Source organism: Manis pentadactyla, chromosome 4, assembly GCF_030020395.1.
Source record: "Manis pentadactyla isolate mManPen7 chromosome 4, mManPen7.hap1, whole genome shotgun sequence".
Classification (NCBI taxonomy): Eukaryota; Metazoa; Chordata; class Mammalia; order Pholidota; family Manidae; genus Manis; species Manis pentadactyla.
The window spans coordinates 107587390-107609322 of NC_080022.1; the positions used below are offsets into that span (position 1 = coordinate 107587390).

General features: G+C 39.7%; 1 protein-coding gene across 3 annotated transcripts in view; it reads left to right on the forward strand.

Annotated features, from left to right (window-relative positions):
- Positions 1-15057: 15057 nt before the first annotated feature.
- Positions 15058-21933, forward strand: part of HAO2 (hydroxyacid oxidase 2) — a 262966-nt gene continuing 256090 nt past the window's right edge. For 2 of the 3 annotated variants that reach the window (XR_008997106.1, XM_036924439.2), the window contains exon 1: positions 15058-15187. Coding sequence is in view for 1 of the 3 variants with exons in the window: in XM_036924439.2 (XP_036780334.1) it covers positions 15082-15187 (106 nt within the window). In the remaining 2 variants the exon portion in view is untranslated. Of the gene's footprint in view, positions 15188-21262; positions 21339-21933 lie in introns of all 3 variants that reach the window. The other variant, XM_036924440.2, reaches the window with a different exon arrangement.

The following is a 21933-nucleotide window of genomic DNA, read 5'->3' on the forward strand; positions in this document are numbered from 1 at the left end:
CCAAGGTTAAAAACAAAGTAGTAAAAGTAACTATAATAATTAGTTTAAGGGATATACAAAATAAAAAGATGCAAAATGTGACATAAAAAACAAAACACTTCAAGGGAGGATTGAAACTAGTTTTTAAAATACATTCAAACTTAAGATGCTATCAATTTGATACAGACTGTTATGTATAGGATGTTATATGTGAAGCTCATGGCAACCACAAAGCAAAAATCTACAGTAGATAAACATAAGACAAGGAGAAAGGAGTTTAAACATAGCACTGGAGATAATCAGCAAAACACAAGGGAAGATAGCAAGAGAGGAAGAAATGAACAGAAAGAAACTACAAAAATAGCCAGAAAATGATTAACAAAACAATAAGTACATACCTATCAAAAATTACTTTAACTAATAACAAACTAACAAAAGAGAAATTGAGAAAACAATCCTAGTCACAACTGCATCAAAAAGAATAAGTACCTAGGAATAAATCCAACCAAGGAGATGAAAGACATGTACTCTGAAAACTATAAAACACTGATGGAAGAAATCTATGAAGACACAAAAAATGGAAAGCAATTCCATGCTTATGGATAGGAAGAATTAATACTGTCAAAATGGCCATACTACCCAAAAAAATCTGCAGATTCAATACAATCCCAATCAAAATACCAATGGCATATTTCACTGAACTAGAGCAAACAATCCTAAAATTTTTTATGGAAACACAAAAGACTCCAAATAGCCAAAACAACCTTGGAAAACAGCAAAGCTGAAGGTACCGTACTTCCTGCTTTTAAGCCATACTACAAAGCAACAGTGACTAAAAAGTACAATATTGGCACAAGAATAGCTACGTGGATCAATGGAACAGGATAGGGAGCCCAGAAATAAAACCACACTTATGTGGTCAACTAATATATGACAAAGGAAGCAAGAACATGCAATGGAGAAAAGACAGTCTCTTCAATAAATGGTGTTGAGAAATTTGGACAGCTATGTGTAAAAGAATGAAACTGAATCAATGTCTTACACCATATACAGAAATAAAATCAAAATGAATTAAAAACCTAAATGTAAGAATTGAAACCATAACACTCCGAAAAGAAAACGTAGTAAACTTTTGGATATCAGCACTTAGTAGTTTTTTTCTGGATAAACCCCCCAGGCAAGGGAAAGGAAGCAAAAATAAGCAAATGGGACTACATTAAACTAAAAAGGAAACCATTAAAAACAAAAAGGCAATACACAATATAGGAGAATATATTTGTAAATGATTTATCTGACAGGGATTAACATCCAAAATATATAAAGAACTCACATGACTCAACACCAAAAAAAACCAATCAACCCAATTAAAAAATGGGAAGAGGACCTGAACAGACATTTTTCTAAAGAAAAAATACAGATGGCCAACAGGCACATGAAAAGATGCTCCACATCACTAATCATCAGAGAAATGCAAAGCAAAACCACAATGAGATATTACTTCACAAGAGTCAGAATGGCTAGTATCACCAAGACAAGAAATAACAAGTGTTGGCAAAGATGTGGAGAAAAGGGAACCCTTGTAAACTCATGTAAATGAGTCCAGCCACTGTGGAAAGCAGTATGGAGGTGGTTACTCAATAAACTAAAAATGGAAATACCATGGATCTGGCAATTCCAGGTCTGGGAATTTACCTGAAGAAAACAAAATCACTGACTCAAAAAAATATATGCACTCCTATGTTTATTGCCACATTATTTACAATAGCCAAGATGTGGAAGCAACCTAATGTGTTTATCAGTAGAAGAATGGATAAAGAACACGTGGTACATAGATACAATGGAATATTATTCAGCCATAAAAAAGAATGAAATCTTGTCATTTGCAACAATACAGATGGGCCTAGAGGGTATTATGCTAAATGAAATAAGCCAGGCAGAGAAAGGTAAATACCACATGATTTCACTTATACATGGAATCTAAAAAGCAAAACAAATGAACAAAATAGAAACAAATTCATAGACACAGAGAAAAGACTGGTGGTTGCCTTGGGGAGGGGGTTGGCAGATAAAATAGGTGACGGGGATAAAGATGCACAAAATTTCAATTATAGTATAAATTAGTTACAGGGATGAAAGTACAGCATAGGGAATGTAGTCAATAATATTGTAATATCTCTGAATGTTGACAGATGGTAACTACACTTATTGAGAAGAGCATTTAAAATGTACATAACTATCAAATCATTATGCTGAACACATGAAACCAATTATAATATTGCATATCAACTACACTTCAATTAAAAAAATAATTACTTTAAATTCAAATGGACTAAATTCTCCAATCAAAAAACAGAATAGCTGAATGAATGAAAAAAACAAGACTTATCTATATATTGCTTACAAGAGACTCGCTTCAGATCTAATGACATATACAGACTGAATTTGAAAGAATGAAAAAGAAAAGAAATTTAGTGTAGCTACACCAGACAAATAGACTTTAAAAAGAAATCAGAAAAAATATTTTAAAACAAAGACTATAAAAAAAAGAAGGGCATTGCATAATGCTAACAGAGTCAATCCACCAAGAGGATTAACTTGTAAACATATATGCACCCAATGTAGGAGCACCTAAATATATAAAGCAAATATTAAAAGACTTAAGGGAGAAATTGACAGCAATGCAATAATAGTAGGGGACTTTAATATGCCACTTTCATCAATGGATAGATCATCCAGATAGGAAAATCAATAAGGAAAGATTGACCTAAGTGAGATATTAGACCACATGAACTTAGTAAATATATACAGAACATTCCATCCAAAACCAACCTAATACACATTCTTTCCAAGTGCACATGGAATATTCTCCAGCATAGATCATAAGTTAAGCCACAGAATAAGTATCAGTTAATAAGTAGTATTAATAAGAATATTGAAATCATATCATCATACCAAGCATCTTTTCCAACCTCAGTGTTATGAAATTAGAAAGCAATAACAGGAAGAAAATAGGAAAAATAAAAAAATATGTGGAGACTAAACAACATGTTAATGGGTCAACAAAAAACCAAAGAAGAAATAAAAATACCTGGAGACAAATGAAAATGGAAATGCAATAGTACAAAATATGAAGTTTTCAGAAGGAAGTTTAGAGCAATACAGGCCTGCCTCAAGAAACAAGAAAAATCTAAATATTAACAATCTGACCCTACATATAAATGAACTAGAAAAAAGAAGAACAAACAAAACCCAATGTTAGTAGAAGGCAGGTAATAATAAAGATCACAGCAGAAATAAATGAAATAGAGATTAAAAAGATAATAGAAAATATCTATGAAACTAAGAGCTGGTTCTCTGAAAAATTAACCTTTAGCTAGACTCACCAAGAAAAAAAGAGAGGGTACAAATAAATAAAATCAGAAATGAAAGGGAAACTACAACTGATACCACAGAAATACAAAGGATCATAAAAGACTACTAGAAACAGTTATATGCCAATAGATTGAACAACCTAGAAGAAATGGAAAAATTTCTAGAAACATACAATCTTCCAAGACTGAATCATGAGGACATAGAAAATCTGAATAGACCGAATACTAGTAAGGAAATTATATCATTAATCAAAAACCTCACAACAAATAAGAGTCCAGGACCAGATGGCTTCACTAGTGAATTCTATCAAACTTTCCAAGAAGATTTAATACCTATTCTTCTCAAACTCTTCCAAAAATTTGAAAAGAAACTTCTAAACTCATTTTACAAGACTGGAATTACCCTTATACTAAAACTAAACAAGGATACCACAATAAAGAAATTATAGACCAATATCCCTGATGAACATTGATGCAAAACTTTTCAACAAAATATTGACACATGTACCCTTGGGGCTAAATTAACAATCCTATTCATAGAGGCCCGTGCCATTGTCAGCTGTGAGGTGTCAGTAACAAATCCTTCCAAACAGCAAAAAAATAAAAAAACATATTAACACACATAATTCAACAATACATTAAAAGGATCATACACCATGATCAAGTGGAATTTATTCCAGGGATGCAAGGATGGTTAAACATCCACAAATCAATCAATGTGATATACCACATTAATAAAATGAAGGATGAAAATCATATGATCATCTCAATAGATGCATAAAAGGATTTGACAAAATTCAACATCCATTTATGATAAAAACTCTCTACAAAGAGAATATAGAGGGAATGTACCTCAATATAACAAAGGCCACTTATGACAATCCCATGGCTAACATAACACTAAATGGTGAAAAGCTGAAAGATCAGGAACAAGACAAGTATGCACACTCTTGCCACTTTTACCTGACGTAGTATTGGAAGTCCTAAAAACAGTAATTAGGGCAGGAAAAGAAATAAAAGGCATCCAAATTAGAAAGGAAAGAAGTAAAACTCACTATTTGCAGATGACATGATACTATGTGTAGAAAAACCCCAAACTCCATCAAAAAACTGTTTGAACTAATGAATGAATTCAGTGAAGTTACAGGATACAAAATCAAGTATAGAAATCTGTTTCCTATACATTAGTAATGAACTATCAAAAAAAGAAATTTAGAAAACAATCCCATTTACAATTGCATCTAAAAGAATAAAATACCTAGGAATAAATTTGGCCATGGAGGTGAAAGACCTACATAGTGAAAATATAAGGCAATGATGAAAGAAATTAATGAAGACACAAATAAGTGGAGAGATATTCCATGCTTGTGGATTGGAAGAATTAAATGTTCATACTGTCCAAAGCAATCTACAGTAATCCCTATCAAAATCCCAATGGCATTTTTCACAGAACTAGAACACATAATTCTAAAATTTTTGTGGAGCCACAAAAGACCCCCAAAGAGCCAAAATAATACTGAGAAAGAAGAACAAAGCTGAAGGTATCATGTGCCCTAATGTAAAACCATACTACAAAGCTATAGTAATCAAAACCATATGGTACTGGCACAAGAGCAGACACATAAATCAATGCAGCAGAACAGAGAGCCTGGAAATAAACCCACACATATATGGTCAATTAATTTGAAACAAAGGAGTCAAGAATTTATAATGGGGAAAGGACAGACTCTTCAATAAATGGTATTGGGAAAACTGGACAACTACATGCAAAAGAATGAAGCTAGACCACTATCTTCCACTATATGCAAGATTTAACTCAAATGGATTGCAGGCTTGACTCTAAGACCTGAAACCCTGAAAGTCCTAGAAGAAAGCATAGGCGTAGCTCCTTGACATTAGTCCTAGTGAATTTTTTTTTATCTGACTCCAAAGGCAAGGGAGACACAAGCAAAAACAAACAAGTAAGACTACATCAAACTAAAAACCTTCTGCACAGTAAAGGAAACTCTGTCCACAAAATGAAAAAGCAACCTACCTAATGGGAAGAGATATTTGCATATCATATATCTAACATTTGGTTAACATCCAAAATATATAAAGAACTTGGATACAACTAAAAAACAACACAACCCAACTAAAAAATGGGCAGAGGATCTGGATAGACATTTTTTCCAAAGAGAGACAGATGGCCAACAGGCACACAAAAAGATGTTCAGCGAAATTTAAGTCAAAACCACAATGAACTATCACCTTACACAGTATGGAGATTCCTCAAAAAATTAAAAATATAACTACCATATGATCCAGCTATTCCACTTTTGGGTATTTATTCAAAGACTATGAAAACACTAATTCAAAAAGATACATGTGCCTTTATGTTCATTGCAGCATTGTTTACAATAGCCAAGACATGGGAACGCCCTAAGACTCCAACAGTGGATGAATGGATAAAGATGATTTTATATACATACACACACACACACACACACACACACACACACACTAAAATACTACTCAGCCATAAAAAACAATGAGATCTTGCCATTTGTGACAACATGGATGGATTTTGAGGGCATTATGCTGAGTGAAATAAATCAGATGGAGAAAGATACCATATGATCTCACTTACATGTAAAAAGCTAAAAAACAAAGTAAATGAACAAAACAAAAGCAAACTCATAGATACGGAGAAGAGATTAGTGGCTACCAGAAGGGAACGGGGTTGGCAGGTGGGCAAAATGGGTGAAAGAGCTTAATTGTGTGGTGGGTGGTGGATGGTAGACTTAATGGTGATGACCACTTTGTAGTATATACAAATATTGAATTATTTATAATGTTGTACACTTGAAACTTATGTGTTATATACTAATTTTACCTAAGTAAAACAAAAATTTTTTTTTAAAAACTAGAGTGAAAAAACTATTTGGTATCTGAAAGTTAAGGTATTCAAGAGTTCTATAAACAGTGTCTATGAAATCTCTATATCCTTTTCTTCTTTCCCAATCACTTGTCTTTTGGGTTATGATAAACAGTAGTGTGAGAATGTTCAGAGTGTGTCTAATTCCATTGAATTCAAACCCCAGACACAATGTGCTATGACCTTGGTGTAAAACTGAGGTCTGCCTTTTCCGAGCTGCATGAACTGGAAGTGAGCTTCTCATCATTTCTGAGTCTCAGTTTCCACAGCTGTAAAATCCATAACAGCCACCACAGAATGTTCTGGAGATTGACGGGCACAATGACATGAGGTGTCCGACGCGGACCGTCCGCACCCAGTCTAGCAGGTCCTGAAGTGCGGAAGGGGGGCGAAGAAAACAAAGACAGACAGAAAGAGCTGGGAGGGCTGACGCTCCTGCGCGTAGCCAGCAAAGCTTTATTCGAGTCCAGAGTATTTATACAGCAAAGAAGCACACTATTCCAGGAAATAGCATTATCCAATAGACAATCAAGCACAGTATTGACGTCAGCGGTAGCCGGGCAAAGGTAGGCACAGCAGGGTTCCTTCAGTTGCTCATGTAATACGTAAACAGGATGCTTTGTTCTCCATTCCCGCCACATCAGCAAGTGGGGGGAGGGCATAGCCCACTCCCCACAGGTGTCCCTTCTCTGACCATAATAATGGATTCTCTCCCAGAGGGCCTTGTATATTATTTGGAATAGGCATGGTCCTACTGTCTTGCTTATTCTCTTAAGAAAATTTATTAAAATAAGTATAATTAAAAAATTACATGGGAGAAGTATTAAACTGGCAGACTTCAATGGTCTTTGAGAGTTCCTCCTGATGCCCAAATATCTTCCTCCCAGGATCCACCACCTCGTTTATGGACTGAAGGAATGGAGAGTGTCAAGTGCAACCTCCGCCAATGTCTATCCCGGCGAGACTAGATCTCAGTTCCAGCGCCCTTCCACCAGGCTGCAGGCCTCCCTCCTCTTACTTTCCTAGTCTGCCTGCCACCAGCTCTTTCTGCTGTGAGCTTCCCCTGAACATAAATGAAAATATGTACATTCATAAAAAGAGAATATGGAAAATTCCCTTCCCCCTGCTGTTCAGCCATCCATTTCCAGTAACAACAGCTTCTAGTTCAGGGCCATCTTCAATTACCTCTCTCAGATTCTGTTGCTCATTTACATATATTTAAATTACACAAAATTACACACAGATGTGAGTTACTCATATATTTTATATAGTACATACACATGTACATATACACATCCAGCACAAGGCTTGACACTTTGGAAGACTTGGATTAATGTCTTTTGTCTCAATTCCGTATCTGTCTGTTACATACAGTAACCACTAGTTACATATAGCTATTTAAATTTAAATTTAAATTAATTAACATCAAATAAAATTGATAAGTCAGTCCTCAGTAGCACTAGCCACATTGCAAGTGCTCAGTAGCCACATGTGGCTAGGGCCTATTACATTCTATAAGAGCATCACTAAATTCTATTGGGCAGCTCTGTTCTACATCATTGTCTGTGTCTTCCTGCTTCTCACCATATTATCATCCGAGCCTTGGAAACCCAGGAGACATGTATTTTGACTTCTATAAAGGGCTCATTCTTTTTCAATTCTGTTCAGCAAAACTCAAGATGGAGATGGGTCTCAATATAGACAATGCCTTATCCTGGGCTCTGGAAGGGGGCAGAATGGAGAACAGTTTTCCAGGAATAAGGAATCACAGGTTCACTGTTTCCCATCGCTGAGCTCCAGCCCTTGGCTTCTGTGTGGGTGCTCCTGAAGCTCTGAGTGAATGGCAGTGATGACATGTTTAATGAAAAGTAAACATTTATGGTGCATCTCCCGCAGATGTACTCTGTGGGTGGGTGGACGAGTGGGTGGGTCAGTAAGGCCATCAGCACAGGAACTGGGATCCCACCCACTGTTACACTTTGGATCTCACCTGATGTTTTCTGTGCGCCTAAACTTGACCCTGTTTCTGTTCTGAAACCAGAGCAGGTAGGGAAGCAAGAGACGGAGGTGCTATCAGCAGCCCTCCAACTCCAGGACTGCAGCATGCCTGAAGTTGGAGCAACTTCCCTTGTGCTGGTTTTGAAAACTCCCAGAGGCACAGCACAGACACCCAATCTCTTGGGATGCTGCTGGCATCTAGTGGAACAACAGGGAAGCAGCTGGCAGCAAAAAAACCTGATATGCACAAAGGGAGTGTCCCAACCAGGCCTCACTCTATACTGCAGGGTTCACATTCAACACCCACTACTCTCCCAAAAGTGGGTGCCAGCAAAAAAAGAAATCACAGGAATAGAAACATGTCATTCCAGTTCACCCAGACACCCCCACAACATTGGTTCTCAACACTATTGGACACAACACTCTCTTTATAATATATATTTAGTTTTTGCCCCCTTTACATCCTAAAATTAAATTCATAGATATAACCTGTCTACACACATGATTATAGAAATCAATATAATATCCTATCACATGAAGATGAAAACATAATAGCAATGATTTTCTAAGCTGGTTTCCATATATATATATATATGCACATGTGAACAGACTAGAACACATAATTATCACACACTTGCACCTACATAAATGATTAAGTATGAATTTAAGAGAAGTAAGACTATCAGAAGCCACTCTATACAAGAAGTACAGGAAAATAAGAAAGCAGAAATATAGGTGGGCACTAGAACCTTGTATTCAGGTAAATAACAGATTATTTGTATGTGATAAGAGAGAAAAGGAAATAACCTTAATGGAAGAGAAAGGAGATGTGTTTTACATTTGGGTCAATGAAGAATGAAAAAGGAGGCAAGACACATGATATCAGGAATTCAGCAGATTCAGGAAGCCAGAAAGTTTCCGAAAGGAAAGTATGTCCTTTGAGGATCCGTGGGTCTGCAGAGGGAAGGGATGAAAATCCCCCCTATATGTGGGCTGGTGCTTGAGCTGGTTTATTTGCCATTAAAAATTGAAAACAGGGGTGGCTCATTATGACAGGGACCAGGAAGAGCTGGGAGGCTGAAACTTGAGTTACAAATCATGCCCAGGTATTGCTGCTGTCACTGTGTGAGATGTATCTGCAGGGCACGGTGCCCAGTTCAACAAAGGTTGGTTGTCAACTGAGTGCATCTGCCATTTGATTGAGAAAATTGACCTCTGGTTGATGGTGCCCTTGTATAATTCAAACAGGTAGCCTGAGGATATTGAGGCTCTCAGCTACCAAGCACCCACTGTGATAGGTACTTTATATACATTACCTAATTCTTATATCAACACAGTAAGGAATTCATTTGTTATCTTCAATGTACAGGATGAGAACACAGATTTGGAAAATTAAATAAGTAACACAGTCAAGCTTTTGGTAGGATGTGGCAGAGCAAGGATTTGAATACAGTTATATCTCATTTGAATATCACACTTAGCAGGTAGGTGGTTGGAAATAGGAATTACTGCTCGCACATGGGTTTTGAGTGACCTGAAGCCAAGAGAGGGATGCGGTTTGCGGAATGCTGCGTAGCTGGCATGTGGTGTCCCTATCAGGACTGCAAAGTACTTATCTTCTGCAGCGTTTACATCATATCTTGTGATATTTATTTCATATCTTATTTTAGAGATTTCAGAAATCAGCTGCAATCTTAAGCAAATTAAATTAAACTGTACTGGCAGGATATGAGCATTGTAATTTATCAACTGTTTCATAGTGGAGGCCAGAAATTTAAATGTCACTTATGGTAGTTAGTTAAGGTCTGTGCTCAGTATGGGAACAGTTAGCTAACAGACTGCAAATAAATTCTCTGATTACTCAGGGATGGGATAGTTACTCGTCACAAAGCCACTCTTGGCTATGAGGGTGATGTGGCTTGAACATCTGTCATCAGACTGGTTGTTGGGCTCTATCCAGCAAGGTGGGCTGAGCTGCATTGCCTTCTTCCCTCATTGCTCCTAATTTCGTGTGCTGTGTCTAAAGTCCCAAGGCGTAGAAAAGCCTTTTCCTATCAAGGTTATTCAAGTATGAAGCATCTCTTAGGGAAGAATGCTCTCTGAAATCCATTTCTAAGAACCAATAGTATGGTCTTTTGAACTGTTCTTTCCAAGTAGTGAATATGAGTTAACAGAGCAAAGCCTAAGTAAATGAGATAACCCCAACTTTTGTATTCTCAGGGTTAGAGTGTAAAAATACAGTGCAACTGCTCTGGAGAACTTTTACTTACAAAGTTAAAAGTACACCTGCTCTGTTACTCAGCAATTTTACTGCTGGGCATCTATCCAAGAGACATGAAAACATGTTGACAAAAAAGGATAAGGATGGCACAAGAATGTTCATAATAAATCCCAAACCAGTAGCAACACAAATGCCCATCAATAGGTGAAACAAATTTGTATTATAGTAATATAATGGAACCATACTACACGATAAATAAAATTAACTACTAACAAGCAACAATGTAGACGAATCTCAAAATCCTTTTGTTGAATTAAGGAAGCTATAAATACATAAATAATCACTTTGTTGATTTCATTAATTTAAAATTCTTGAACAGGCAAAACTATGCTCCAGTGATGGAAATCAGAGCAGTGATCCCCACTGTGAGGGGAGGGCACTAAATGGAAAGAAACCAGAAATTTTCTGTGGTGATGAAAATGTACAATATCTTGACTGTGGCCGTGGTTACACTGGTTTTGTCAAAACTCATCAAATTGTGCACCCAAAATGAGTTTATTCTACTATGTGTAAATTATAGTCTAATTTTTAAAAAATGAAACTGAAAGACAGTTTCAGCTACCAGGAGATCATAACTGTGTTCTATTTCTGCTCCTGACTTCTCTACCACTTCTTTTTTTTTATGCCTCAGGTCTTAAATGATCCAGAATCATGCAATCAATATTTAGTGGAAATAATTGAGGTGGGGACTGAGGTAATGGGGCTAACTGTAGTTTAATGTTTAAAATTACAGTCAACCCATGATTCTAGAAAGTAGACTAGACAGTTGTGGATCAAATAGGTTTGAAGCATGACAGATGATTGCTGCCACCTCCCAGCAAAGTGCAAGAACAGCCAGGCAGCAAATTCATGGAAACTGCTGAATATCCCTAGTTCAAGGAATGAGCTCTGAGCTCATGCAGAAGCCTCAGGGAAAGAGGGAAAGAGTCAGTGGATTAAAGCAGGAGAAGGGGAGCTTCAGGCAGCTGCTTTCAAGAGCACCAGAGACCCCACTTACCCTAGCGGCCTCTGCCTGCTCAGTCCATTTGGAGCTGGTGCAGCTCACTCCGCATTCCCAACCCGGCTCAGATGGGAGTCCATGGTGCCATATATGGGCAAGAGGCTGATGAGAGATACAGGACTTAAGAAAGCTCCTCCTCACCCCCATGAAGCTGATTGTACCAATATAACCTGACATGCTCATTTGAGGTTTAGCCCCTGCATCTATTGAGGTCATCACAGTTTCAGAAATTTGAACAGCAATCAACAGTTCAGGAACCAAGGCACCCTGACCTTTGCATTAAATTGGCCATATTCTTCCAGTGAGACCCATCACCGAAAGGAGAAAGAGGAGAAAAAATCTCCTTAGAGAAGAAGTGAATGATGCTGACTACACTCTCCCTGCCTCTTTGAGAATTTGGGCTTTAATATCTGTTCTCTGATTCTACCCTGGTCACCACGTGCCTAATGTGCACCAGATCCTGCGCTGGGCAGTGGGATTCAAGAATGAATGACTTAAGGAACTCAAAGTACTGCAAAAGCTGCGAGAATAATGGACCAACTGGAATGCATGTGATGAGTTTCATACACACTCACACTGCCAGCTCTTCCTGGCAGCACTGGGGGAGGCTCCACGGATGGGCAGACACATCAGCTGATCTTAAGGACAAGTAGGAATGATTAAAACTATTCCTGGAAGAAGAAAAGGCACATATAAGATAGAGACATGAAAACAATGTGTCTGGTGCAAGTAGAGGCTGAAGTCAGCCAGTGAGTTGTGAAAATTTTCCTGAAGACATGCATAGTCTCATGGGCAGATTCTGGGACTCCTCACCAGCTGGGCCACTGGTCACCCATTCCCAGCATGCTATGGGTTCAGCAGGTCTGAGGCCTCAGCTGAACACCACACCCTTGTTCCTGTAGGAGCAGGAACCGTGAGCTCAATTTCAGACCCAAGGACTGAGTTGAATTTATGTTAGTGGACCAACTGAGCCACCCATTTATCTGGGTCACCCATTTCCTTTCCAGAAGTGACCTCTTTTTCTCCTCTGGTCTGTGATAAACTACTCTCTGTAGTGTTAATTCATACCATAATAGTTAATAGTGTAGGCTCGGGGCCATATTGTCTGGCTTTGAATCCCAGCTCTACTGCTTGCTAACTAGATCTTAGACAATTTACTTTTCCTTTTTGTGCTTTCTCTGTAAAATGTGGATAATAATCCCTATCTCATGACTGATACATGTAAAGCCTTTAGAATACTGTCACCACTACATCAAGAAATTCCATCTACTTCCAATCAAACCTTGATCTATGTAGCAAACAGCAGCTGGAGAGACTATTTTTCTTTCTATTTTAGACCCCATAAAACAGAAAAAACTAAACAGCCCTTTGACAAAAGTCACCGGCCCATAACCATGCCCTCCAGCAAGCCCATCTGTGGGCTGCTTCCCCGCCCCTCCCTTTGGCTCACTGTCCCGGTGCGGCCACAGCTGATGGGCTCATAGCCTCTGAGGGGCTCCGCGGCTGCAGAGATACAGGCTGCTCCTTGTCTTGACTTAGCCCTACCCATGGCTGGTCGGCTCTGGGCTTCACCAGCCCAAGGTTAACATTAACCTGACCATTGCTCCACAGGGCTGGGTAAGTCATTAACCCTGGTGGGCCTGAGCACAGACCTCACAAGTCCCAGGACTCTTCTGATTCTGGAATCCGCTCAAGCAAGATGGTCATCCTGCCAGCACAGCAGGGAGCAGGGGGGCCTAGAGTGCCCTCCGTCTGGGGTACGAGGGTATTCCTCTCTGCTAATGGACCTACATTCCCCTCTAAGGAGCTGCGCCATGACTGCTCTGGAATGACCCACCATCTCTCTTCACCCAAGTGAAGTAGGAACATTTTTCAATAACATGGCCACCTGAAAAATAAAGTGTCCTCACAACCTCCCCCTGAAATGCCCTCCAAGCCCACCGGTGCTGCCCTGTTGAGCCCAGTATCAGATACACAGCTAGGCCTGTCATGAATCTATTCTCTTCCATGCCTTCCTTGAGATTAACTCACATAGGCTAAAGCAGTGAAGGCTGACATTAAAGTGTGTCACCTTGGAAGACAAGATAATCCTTAGCTCAGATCTGATCAGATTCAAAAAGTCCTAGCACCTTATATTAGATTCAAACTTGAGAATATAGTTTGAACTAAATTCAAACTATGACTCTAGTTATAAGAACTGTATGAGAACTTCCACTATTCTGTCTACTACCAGAACCTTATTACTTATTTACTTCTCAATGAAGTGTGGGAGATATTATGAGAAAGCTGAAGCACAGAGAAATTAAGTAACACGTGGAATTTAGTAAGTGCCTGAAGATTTGAGCTCAGTCTCCAGGGCCTGTGTTCCTGACCACCAGGCTGCGGTACTTCCTGGAAGAGAGGGATGAGGTATAAAATTGGAAAATGGCAATGAAAAAAGACTGGATCAAGGGACAGTGAGCAGACTGTGAGAGTGAATGTGGACAAGGCATAGAGGTTGATTGTGGATGGGTGAAAATTGTTATGGAAAAGGAATTTCCAGATCCCACTGTATAGCCACTTTGAAAGCATTTATGAGGTAACAGTCCCATCTAGTGGTAGTATGACAGGTAGCAATTACCCTCCAAGCTGATGAAGAATGAGCCTTGAGTGGGGAAGGTGTAACAAACAAGCAGGAAAGTTATGTTTTACTCCAACTTCAGATTCTAAAAGGCAGGCAGATCCCACTGTCATGGTCCTCAGAATAGCCTATAATTTCCACAAATGGTGACTACAGACTAGATTCAAATCCCAACTCTGTTCATTACTGACAAAAACCTTGGGCAAGTTAAATAATTTCATTTTCTCTGGGATATGGGGAAAATAATATCTACGCATTTGGATGTTGTGAAGATTAAATGAAATAATGCATGCAACGCATTGGGCAATGTATTGTAAGCATATTATAAGTACCTGCTAAATGTTATTTGTTGTTATATTAGTAAAGTTATATGGCAAAAGCTGGAGATAGGAGGGCCTAGCCAATTAGATATTAATTAGTGACCTTTAGTGAACCCCACATGATTGTTCTTGGGAATTCTCTTTTATGTTGTGTATATTATATTTGCTTTCTCCAGCCTTCTGCCTACATTACTGAATCATTTCTCCATTCAAAAATAGCAGTGGCTCTCCCTGGCTCCCTGGCACTCTGCCAGGCTGTGGTTGCCCTTGACCCTTGCCCAGGCTCTCAGCAGCTGACCTTCCTTTACAACATGGGGGCTTTGGGATTCTCCACCTGAAATTGCCCACCCCCTTCCTTTAACCATCTCTGATGAATTGGGAAAACATATGATTTGCAAGCAAATAAACAACTATTTTATTTTCAAGTTTAATTTTGTATGAACTTCCTTTAAATTTGAGGTTACTTTGAAAAACACCCAAAGTTCATTTCAAAGTTAATCCTGCTCTGCCCTAGTTGCTCATTTGCTTCCAAGCTGGATGCTTTCCCATTAAAAGATCAACTTTCAACCTTGGAATTTTTCTGTACTGTGGACTTATGGCTAGGGATCAGCTGTTTCCTGCTACATCCAGCAGTGAGCCCGGCTTTGAGCAGCTGCCTCTAGACACTACTTTTCCCACGTACTGGAAGACACTAATGTCAGGTTTGTTGTTGGGTGTCTTCTGTGTAGTTGGAACTGGGGAAGGAGGTGGAGTGGCAGACAGGATGAGAAAAGAGGCCAGACACTGTATGAGGCATCATAGGTGCTAACTGTGAGTTTACAAGGTAAAAGGGGGTTGTGTAGAGACAGGTGGTAATTCACTCATGGGACTGGCAAAGGAAAGCTTTGTTTCAAAGACACTGCAGGCAGAGATATTATGTCTAGCAGAGTTAAGTCTTAGAACCACCTGGTGGAGTACTTATGGGTGTCCTCAGGAGGGAAAATGGGTCAAATATGTTCACATGCAAGTTCTGGAAAATCTAAAAGGTACAGTCCTGCTAGGCACCAATTTCCTGTAATGCAAAGCTTCCCAGGATTGTGATTGTGTCAAATTAAATCTATAGTTCAATCTGGGGAGAACAGCCCAAGACTAGAGATCAAATCAGGGTGGTATTGGTATAAAGATAGACAAATAGGTCAGTGGAGCAGAATAGAGAGCCCAGGAGGATCAAAGGAGAAATGGCTTTTTGTAATCTCCTACCTCTTAACAACAGCAAAATACCCAGTCTTTTATTCTTAATCACTAGACTGTTCTGCATTTTATAAAATTCTCTGATTCTCAGATTTCTATGAAATAGAGATTTTATGGATAGCTGAGAATTAGAGGTTGTCTAACCTAGGTGGAGTAGAACATCATCTATGGGACACAGTTTTAGAGGCAATGGGAATCTCCCCCAAAGTCCCACAGATGGAATCATGTTACATACTACACCATAGGCAACAAGATATTGAATTCTTCTTCCCCTTTGACTGTAAGTTTCTTGAGAGCAGAGATTGACACCATATAAGCTTCTTTTTTAATCTCTCAATTTTTAGATTTAGTGGTTAGCACAATGCCTAGATATGTTAGTCAGGTTAGGTTTGGCTGTTCTGTAGTAAAGAAGTAGGTTAACACACAAATATTTATTTCTTACTCATACAAAATCTGTTGATCTCCAAGTCTTTATTTTGGAATGGTGATTCAGGGATCAGCCTTTGTCTTATAGCTGCATCTTTTGGAGGACACAGCCTCCAGACTGTTGTAGCAAGAGAAAAGAGAGATGGGAGGCCACATATCAGCTCTTAAAGTCCTCGCCCAGAATTAATACACATCACTTCCATGCACAGTCCATTGGCCAGAACTAGTCATATAACCTTGCCTGTCTTTAAGCAAGTGGGAAATGTTAGGGAGCACATTTACAACCCATGTGATGAGTAGTAAATGCCTCTGCCTTCCTGGGTGATAGCATGTACTCAGTAAACCTTGTTGGATGAACTACCAAGCAAATCTGACAGAGTCTAAATTATACTATCACAGGAATATTCCAGTCTCGAAGCAACTTTCAGCCTCCAGAGCCTCAGGTGGGGATGCACATCAAAAACAGGAGGAGTAATGCAAATGGGTCTACCATTTACTGATGATCTATTCTATACAAGGCACTGTTCTAGAAACTTTATATGGGCTAAAGTGTTTAGTCCTCATGAAGGCCCAATGGGATAGGCATTAACATTTTTCTTCCACAAATAACATTTTCATGGAACCATGGAGAGCAAGCAGCCTAGCAGATGTTTAAGCCCAGGTTTGCCAAGCTCCCAAACTAATGGGAATCTATCTTTTTTACTCCATGGACTCCCTCAGCTATTAATGCCTTGTGGAATATCATTAGCAGTTGTGAGCAATGGCCTCCAGAAATAAAATCTGGAGTAGTTGCCATAGTGAGAGGTACGAGGCAAAGACAGAGTTCCATCCCACAGCTGGCCTTTTCCATCCCTGACCGCTCTGCCCTTTCTCACCTCTGTCCTGCAGCTCCCAGAAACTGCCAATATCAGAAAGAGCTAAACCTACAAGACCTAAAGTCAGTAGTGAATTGAATTCAGAGCTCATTCTGAACATTTACCTAGTTTCTGAAGTCTGTTTTGCACACTCCATCCTTTCTGAGCAAGGGAGAGGTAGAGGCAGTGATCCCCACACAAGACACCTTTTCCAACAGCCCAGATCTTGTGGGAATTGACCAAGATTACTTTATGCAGATCTTCTGACTCTACAGGACCAACACCTGATGTCTCCTAACATACCACTAATAGTCTACACTGGCTCAAGGATATTCAAAGCAAGTCAGAAGGATTCCTGCTTAGACTTTGCCATTCTCATCAGAGAAGTGAGGATAATTCACTTGGATTCTCTGGGTTTTAATTTTTTCATCCATAAAATGGTACCCTTATATAGCTATTCTTTGATTGCCTTTTATCTTACTGGGTTATTGTCAGCATCAAATGGGAATAATATAATACATGTAAGAGTGTTTTGTAGATTGTTAAGACTGATTTAAATGTGTGAGGTTATTGTTTATGACCAACTAATAATCGTATTTTCTTACTTCCTGCTGATTTATGATTATGTTGAGGGAAGAGAGCACAGCTGTATGCCCATGGCATTTCAAATGCCAACTCTCTCATTCTACAAACCAAACTTGGCTGTACACACATTTGCTTCTTTTCATGATACTTAAAAGCCAGGCCATGGCAGTCAGAATATTTTATTAAATGAATTATGTTGGGCAAAATAATTTAATCTCTTCACAGATAAGAAACTTAAATTTTCTTGTCTGTGAAATGGGGATAATAATATTTGTGTTTGAATATTACTAAAAGGATTGTAACATTCATGCACATAAAAATTTATGCAGTGTATGGCCATCATAAAGTACCCAATAAATGGTTGCAATTCTGTTATAATTTTATTAAGGAGCCATCATGCTGTCTCCAAGGGACTAAGTGTAATGAAATTATTCCACTGCTCAATAGAATAAGAAAATCCCCAAGCTTTCACACTATATGAGCACTTGGATCAGTGTTCCCCAGTACACCCTAGAGGGTCTCCAACACCTCCCCACCCCCAAAGAAAGCACATGATTTACAACATGGCTGTGCTCCAAAACTCTACTTGGAAGTCATTTGTTTGGAACTCAGCACACATTTTCCCATAGGAAGAATGCTATTAAAACAGTGGTTGGAGTCCCACATGACTGAAAATACTCTATTTGATTCCCAAAGTAGCAGAAAATTGGCATATTTGCAATGCAAATGAATATAAAGCAGTGTCGTAATGCTAGTCCTAGGCCAAACCTGAAAACTAAGAAAACTGTGTAAAAGTTTTTTTATCTTTTATAAATCCTGCTGATGAGGAAAAGCAGGCTTAATTAAAGAGAAGTTCAGTGGCCCCTTAAGTAAGCCATCTTAAGGTGCCTCTGAGGGCATTTCCAAAGGCCTTGGAGGGGCTCAGCTGGGCCTAAGGTGACTTCAAATTTGTTGCTGTTGATCCAAGGGACCACGTAGAAGTAATCTCTTCCAACATGATGGAGTTATTTCTGGTTTGCAAATGGAAAAAGGAAGAGATGGGAGGGATTAGGGAGAGGGAAGAAGGGGTGAGAAAGATTTCCTGGAGAAAGCCAGCGGATCGCTTGGAGCCATTGAGGAAAGAGGAAGAGGCATGCATGTGTAGTGAGAAGGGTTATCCGGTCTGTGAGCCGGGAGAGCAGGTAGGGTGAGATCCCATATCCTTTTGTAAAAGGAAATTTGTTCTGTAACTGGTCAAACAGTTCCATACTGAAGACATAACATGGCACCACAGGGCCAGGACAGCCAATACAAAGAGGCCTTAAGGTTGGTGAGGAAGAGGTAAAGAAGGCTGTGAGCACCCAGCTATTTTGTGTTAGGAAATAAGCCCCAGTAATGTGCTGGCTCTCATTCTGTACTTTATTGCCTCGGAGTAAGTGCTGAAGGAGAATGTTAACATGACCTAATCTGAACAAAGGTCTTTGCGTTTATGGGCAAGGGAAGCACAGAATGTGAAGACGCGAAGGGCCTCAGCCCAACCTTTAATTTCCGGTAGCTTCAGATCTGATAGATATTAAGCTGAAATATGTAAAAACCTATAGTTCTGAAATGAGGAACTGAGGCCCAGAGAGAGGAGGTAAGTTGCCTTTACCCATACGACTAGTAAGTGTCAGTAATGCCCCTGAAACAGGTGGCCTCTCAGTAGGCCACAAACACTAAACCACTGACAAGATAAGCACGAGGTGCTTCTCTACCTCCCGCCTCAGCCCCTTGTGATGACACTGGCTCGCCGAGCAGGGTTGGGAAGTGTGAGGAGGAGCTGGAATGATGATATCCAGCACAGACAAATTAAGTCTCTAGAAACATTAAGTCCATGCTGACAAGCGAATTCTCAAATAAGGAGAAGAGAATTCTGATAACAGTGCCAGACTATCCAGAGGAAACAGCAGCATCACATACCATGGCAGAATGAGCCCTGAGCATGGAGCCTGGAGACCCGGGTTCACTTCTAAATTCGGCCACAGTATAACCTTGGGCACATCTCTCCTTCTCTCTAAAGCACTCACAGCTGCATGAAGGTCAACCATCTGTCTTCTAGTCCTCACCAGGCAGGATCTGGGGTCATGGTGGCTTGGGGAGGCAGGACAGGAGCTGGCTAATCACCTGATAAGGTCACTATAGCTCCAGGGTGGCATATCTCTATTCTAAATGTGCCTCCCCTTAGAATCTCAAAAACTTCTTCAACCCATGATAAACAAGCTCCCAGACATGAGTCTGTCCACATCATTACTGCAGAAGAGGTTCTGAAGAAGCCAGACATCCTCCTCCTCATGGGAGAACATACCTACTGTGCAAGAGAAGTTGAATTATTGGGAAGGGAAACCAGCTAATGAGAGTGTTTGACAGGTAGTGAGCCAAAGAAAAGAGATTTTTATTACACAAAACAGAATAAAACAAAAAAAATGAGTGTCTTGACCAGTGAGGGTTCCTGAACCCTCGATTTACACAGTATGAATCATTGTGTGAGGGTTCAGGGGAAAGGCCAGAATGGACACTGGGTTACAGGAACACAGGTCAATCTTGCAGCATTTGACCAGACTGTGCCTGTCATACCCACCAGGCTCCTTGCTTCCTTCACTGCCCCACAAATGTGAGCCTTAGTTCTTCAGGCTATTTCAATGTTAGGGACATTCTGGTCTCATTTTTACTCTGATATCTTGCCTAATGCTCCTGGAGATTCAAATCCTTTACCGTGCTCATTGCTTTCCATTTCGGGGGCTCCTGGGGGTTCATCTGCCTCTGTTACAAGTGCTGTTGACCATGTCTTCTCTGGTCCTGACACTGACCATGGCCCCGGCAGCTGTGGGGCCCCTCCTCCCTGCACCACCACACACTCCACGACCAGGGCCTCCTTCTGTGGCACTTTCTCCTCTGCCAATGCTGCCATTGCTGTGGAAATGGCTGTAGGCTTTGTAGCCTCCCTCCTTGAGGCCATCACCCCACATACAGTGATTAAAGCACTTTCAGCCAACCTTGAGGAGCGTAATCTCTCAAACAAGGCCCCCAAAGTGTAGCCTTGATATTATCTCTGCCATTCCATTAGGAAACTTGGCATAAGTTCCCAGAGACCAGGTCAGAGGGTCTTGAAGGACACCATCCTTCAGCACCAAGCATGAGCACCTGGAGGTGGGTCACCAGAGGCAACCTCTGCTTCCCCCCTTGCATCTGACGATCTGCCCTGTGATTCCTACCTGGAGACGTCTTATAGCATGCTTGGGGCTTTTCATATAGATAGAAGCTCTGATATCCCAGAGTTACTGAAGTAAAATCAACATGAAACATATGACTTACATGAAATCTTCAAAGGAAGACAAATTGTTATCTAGCCTGTGCAAGATCAAATGGCAATACTAAAGAAAACACAGTCTGCCTTGAAATGCTATCAGCCCCATTCTATGTCCTTCCCACTTCCCTCAGTTAGGAAAAACTATTTGAACTTCAGATCTTTAGCAACCAGTACCACTGAATGTCCTTGCTCTTAGGTTTTAGCGTCCTTATCACTCCTACGCTAATTGTACTCACCATTTTGTAACACAAGCCAAAAAGTCTATACAGACTAAATGAGCTAAAATGGGCTTAAGTTCTCAGTCAGTGAGCTGGAAAACTTTGCCCTTTTCTCTCCTTTCTCTTCTTCTTGGACAGGTGGGGCAGAGGAAAAAAGAAGACAAAAATTCTGAAATGGAGAGAAAATAACATGGGAATACAAGAAAACCATTAGGTAACTGGGTGCCCTCTGTGATTTCTGGTGGCTCTACATCTTGTGTGGATCAAACTGAAATACATAAAAACATTTAGTGCTAAGTCTCCCTCCCAAACTTAGAGAAAGCTTTGAACAGCAAAATGGTTTTCTCTTCAACTATAAGCCTTATTTACATTGAGCCTCTAATAAAAATCATGAGCTCATTACTTTACTAAGCTTTACATATGCTACAAAAAGGAAAAGGTGCATCAAGATTTCATTTTCACCTTACAAAAGTCTTTTAAATTCAATATAACAAGGAATTTACATGAACCAACTATTTGGCTCTTCACCATGAAATTGAAAATAGAGAAAGTCTATCTACTAAGGCATGATTCTGAGCCTTCCCTGCCATAATTTACTTGGATCTTTCACAAGGTATTTCATTCTAGGCCTCATTATCTTCATATGTAAAATAAAGACACTTCTTTGTCTACTTCACAGGGAACTAGCCAGGAAATAGTAGATAGAAATGCAATAAAATAGTGTTTGGTATCTATAAAAGTGCTGGGTTATTTCTTATTTCTGAGCAACTTTCAGATGACATAATTCACACTATTCCAGGCAAGTAATT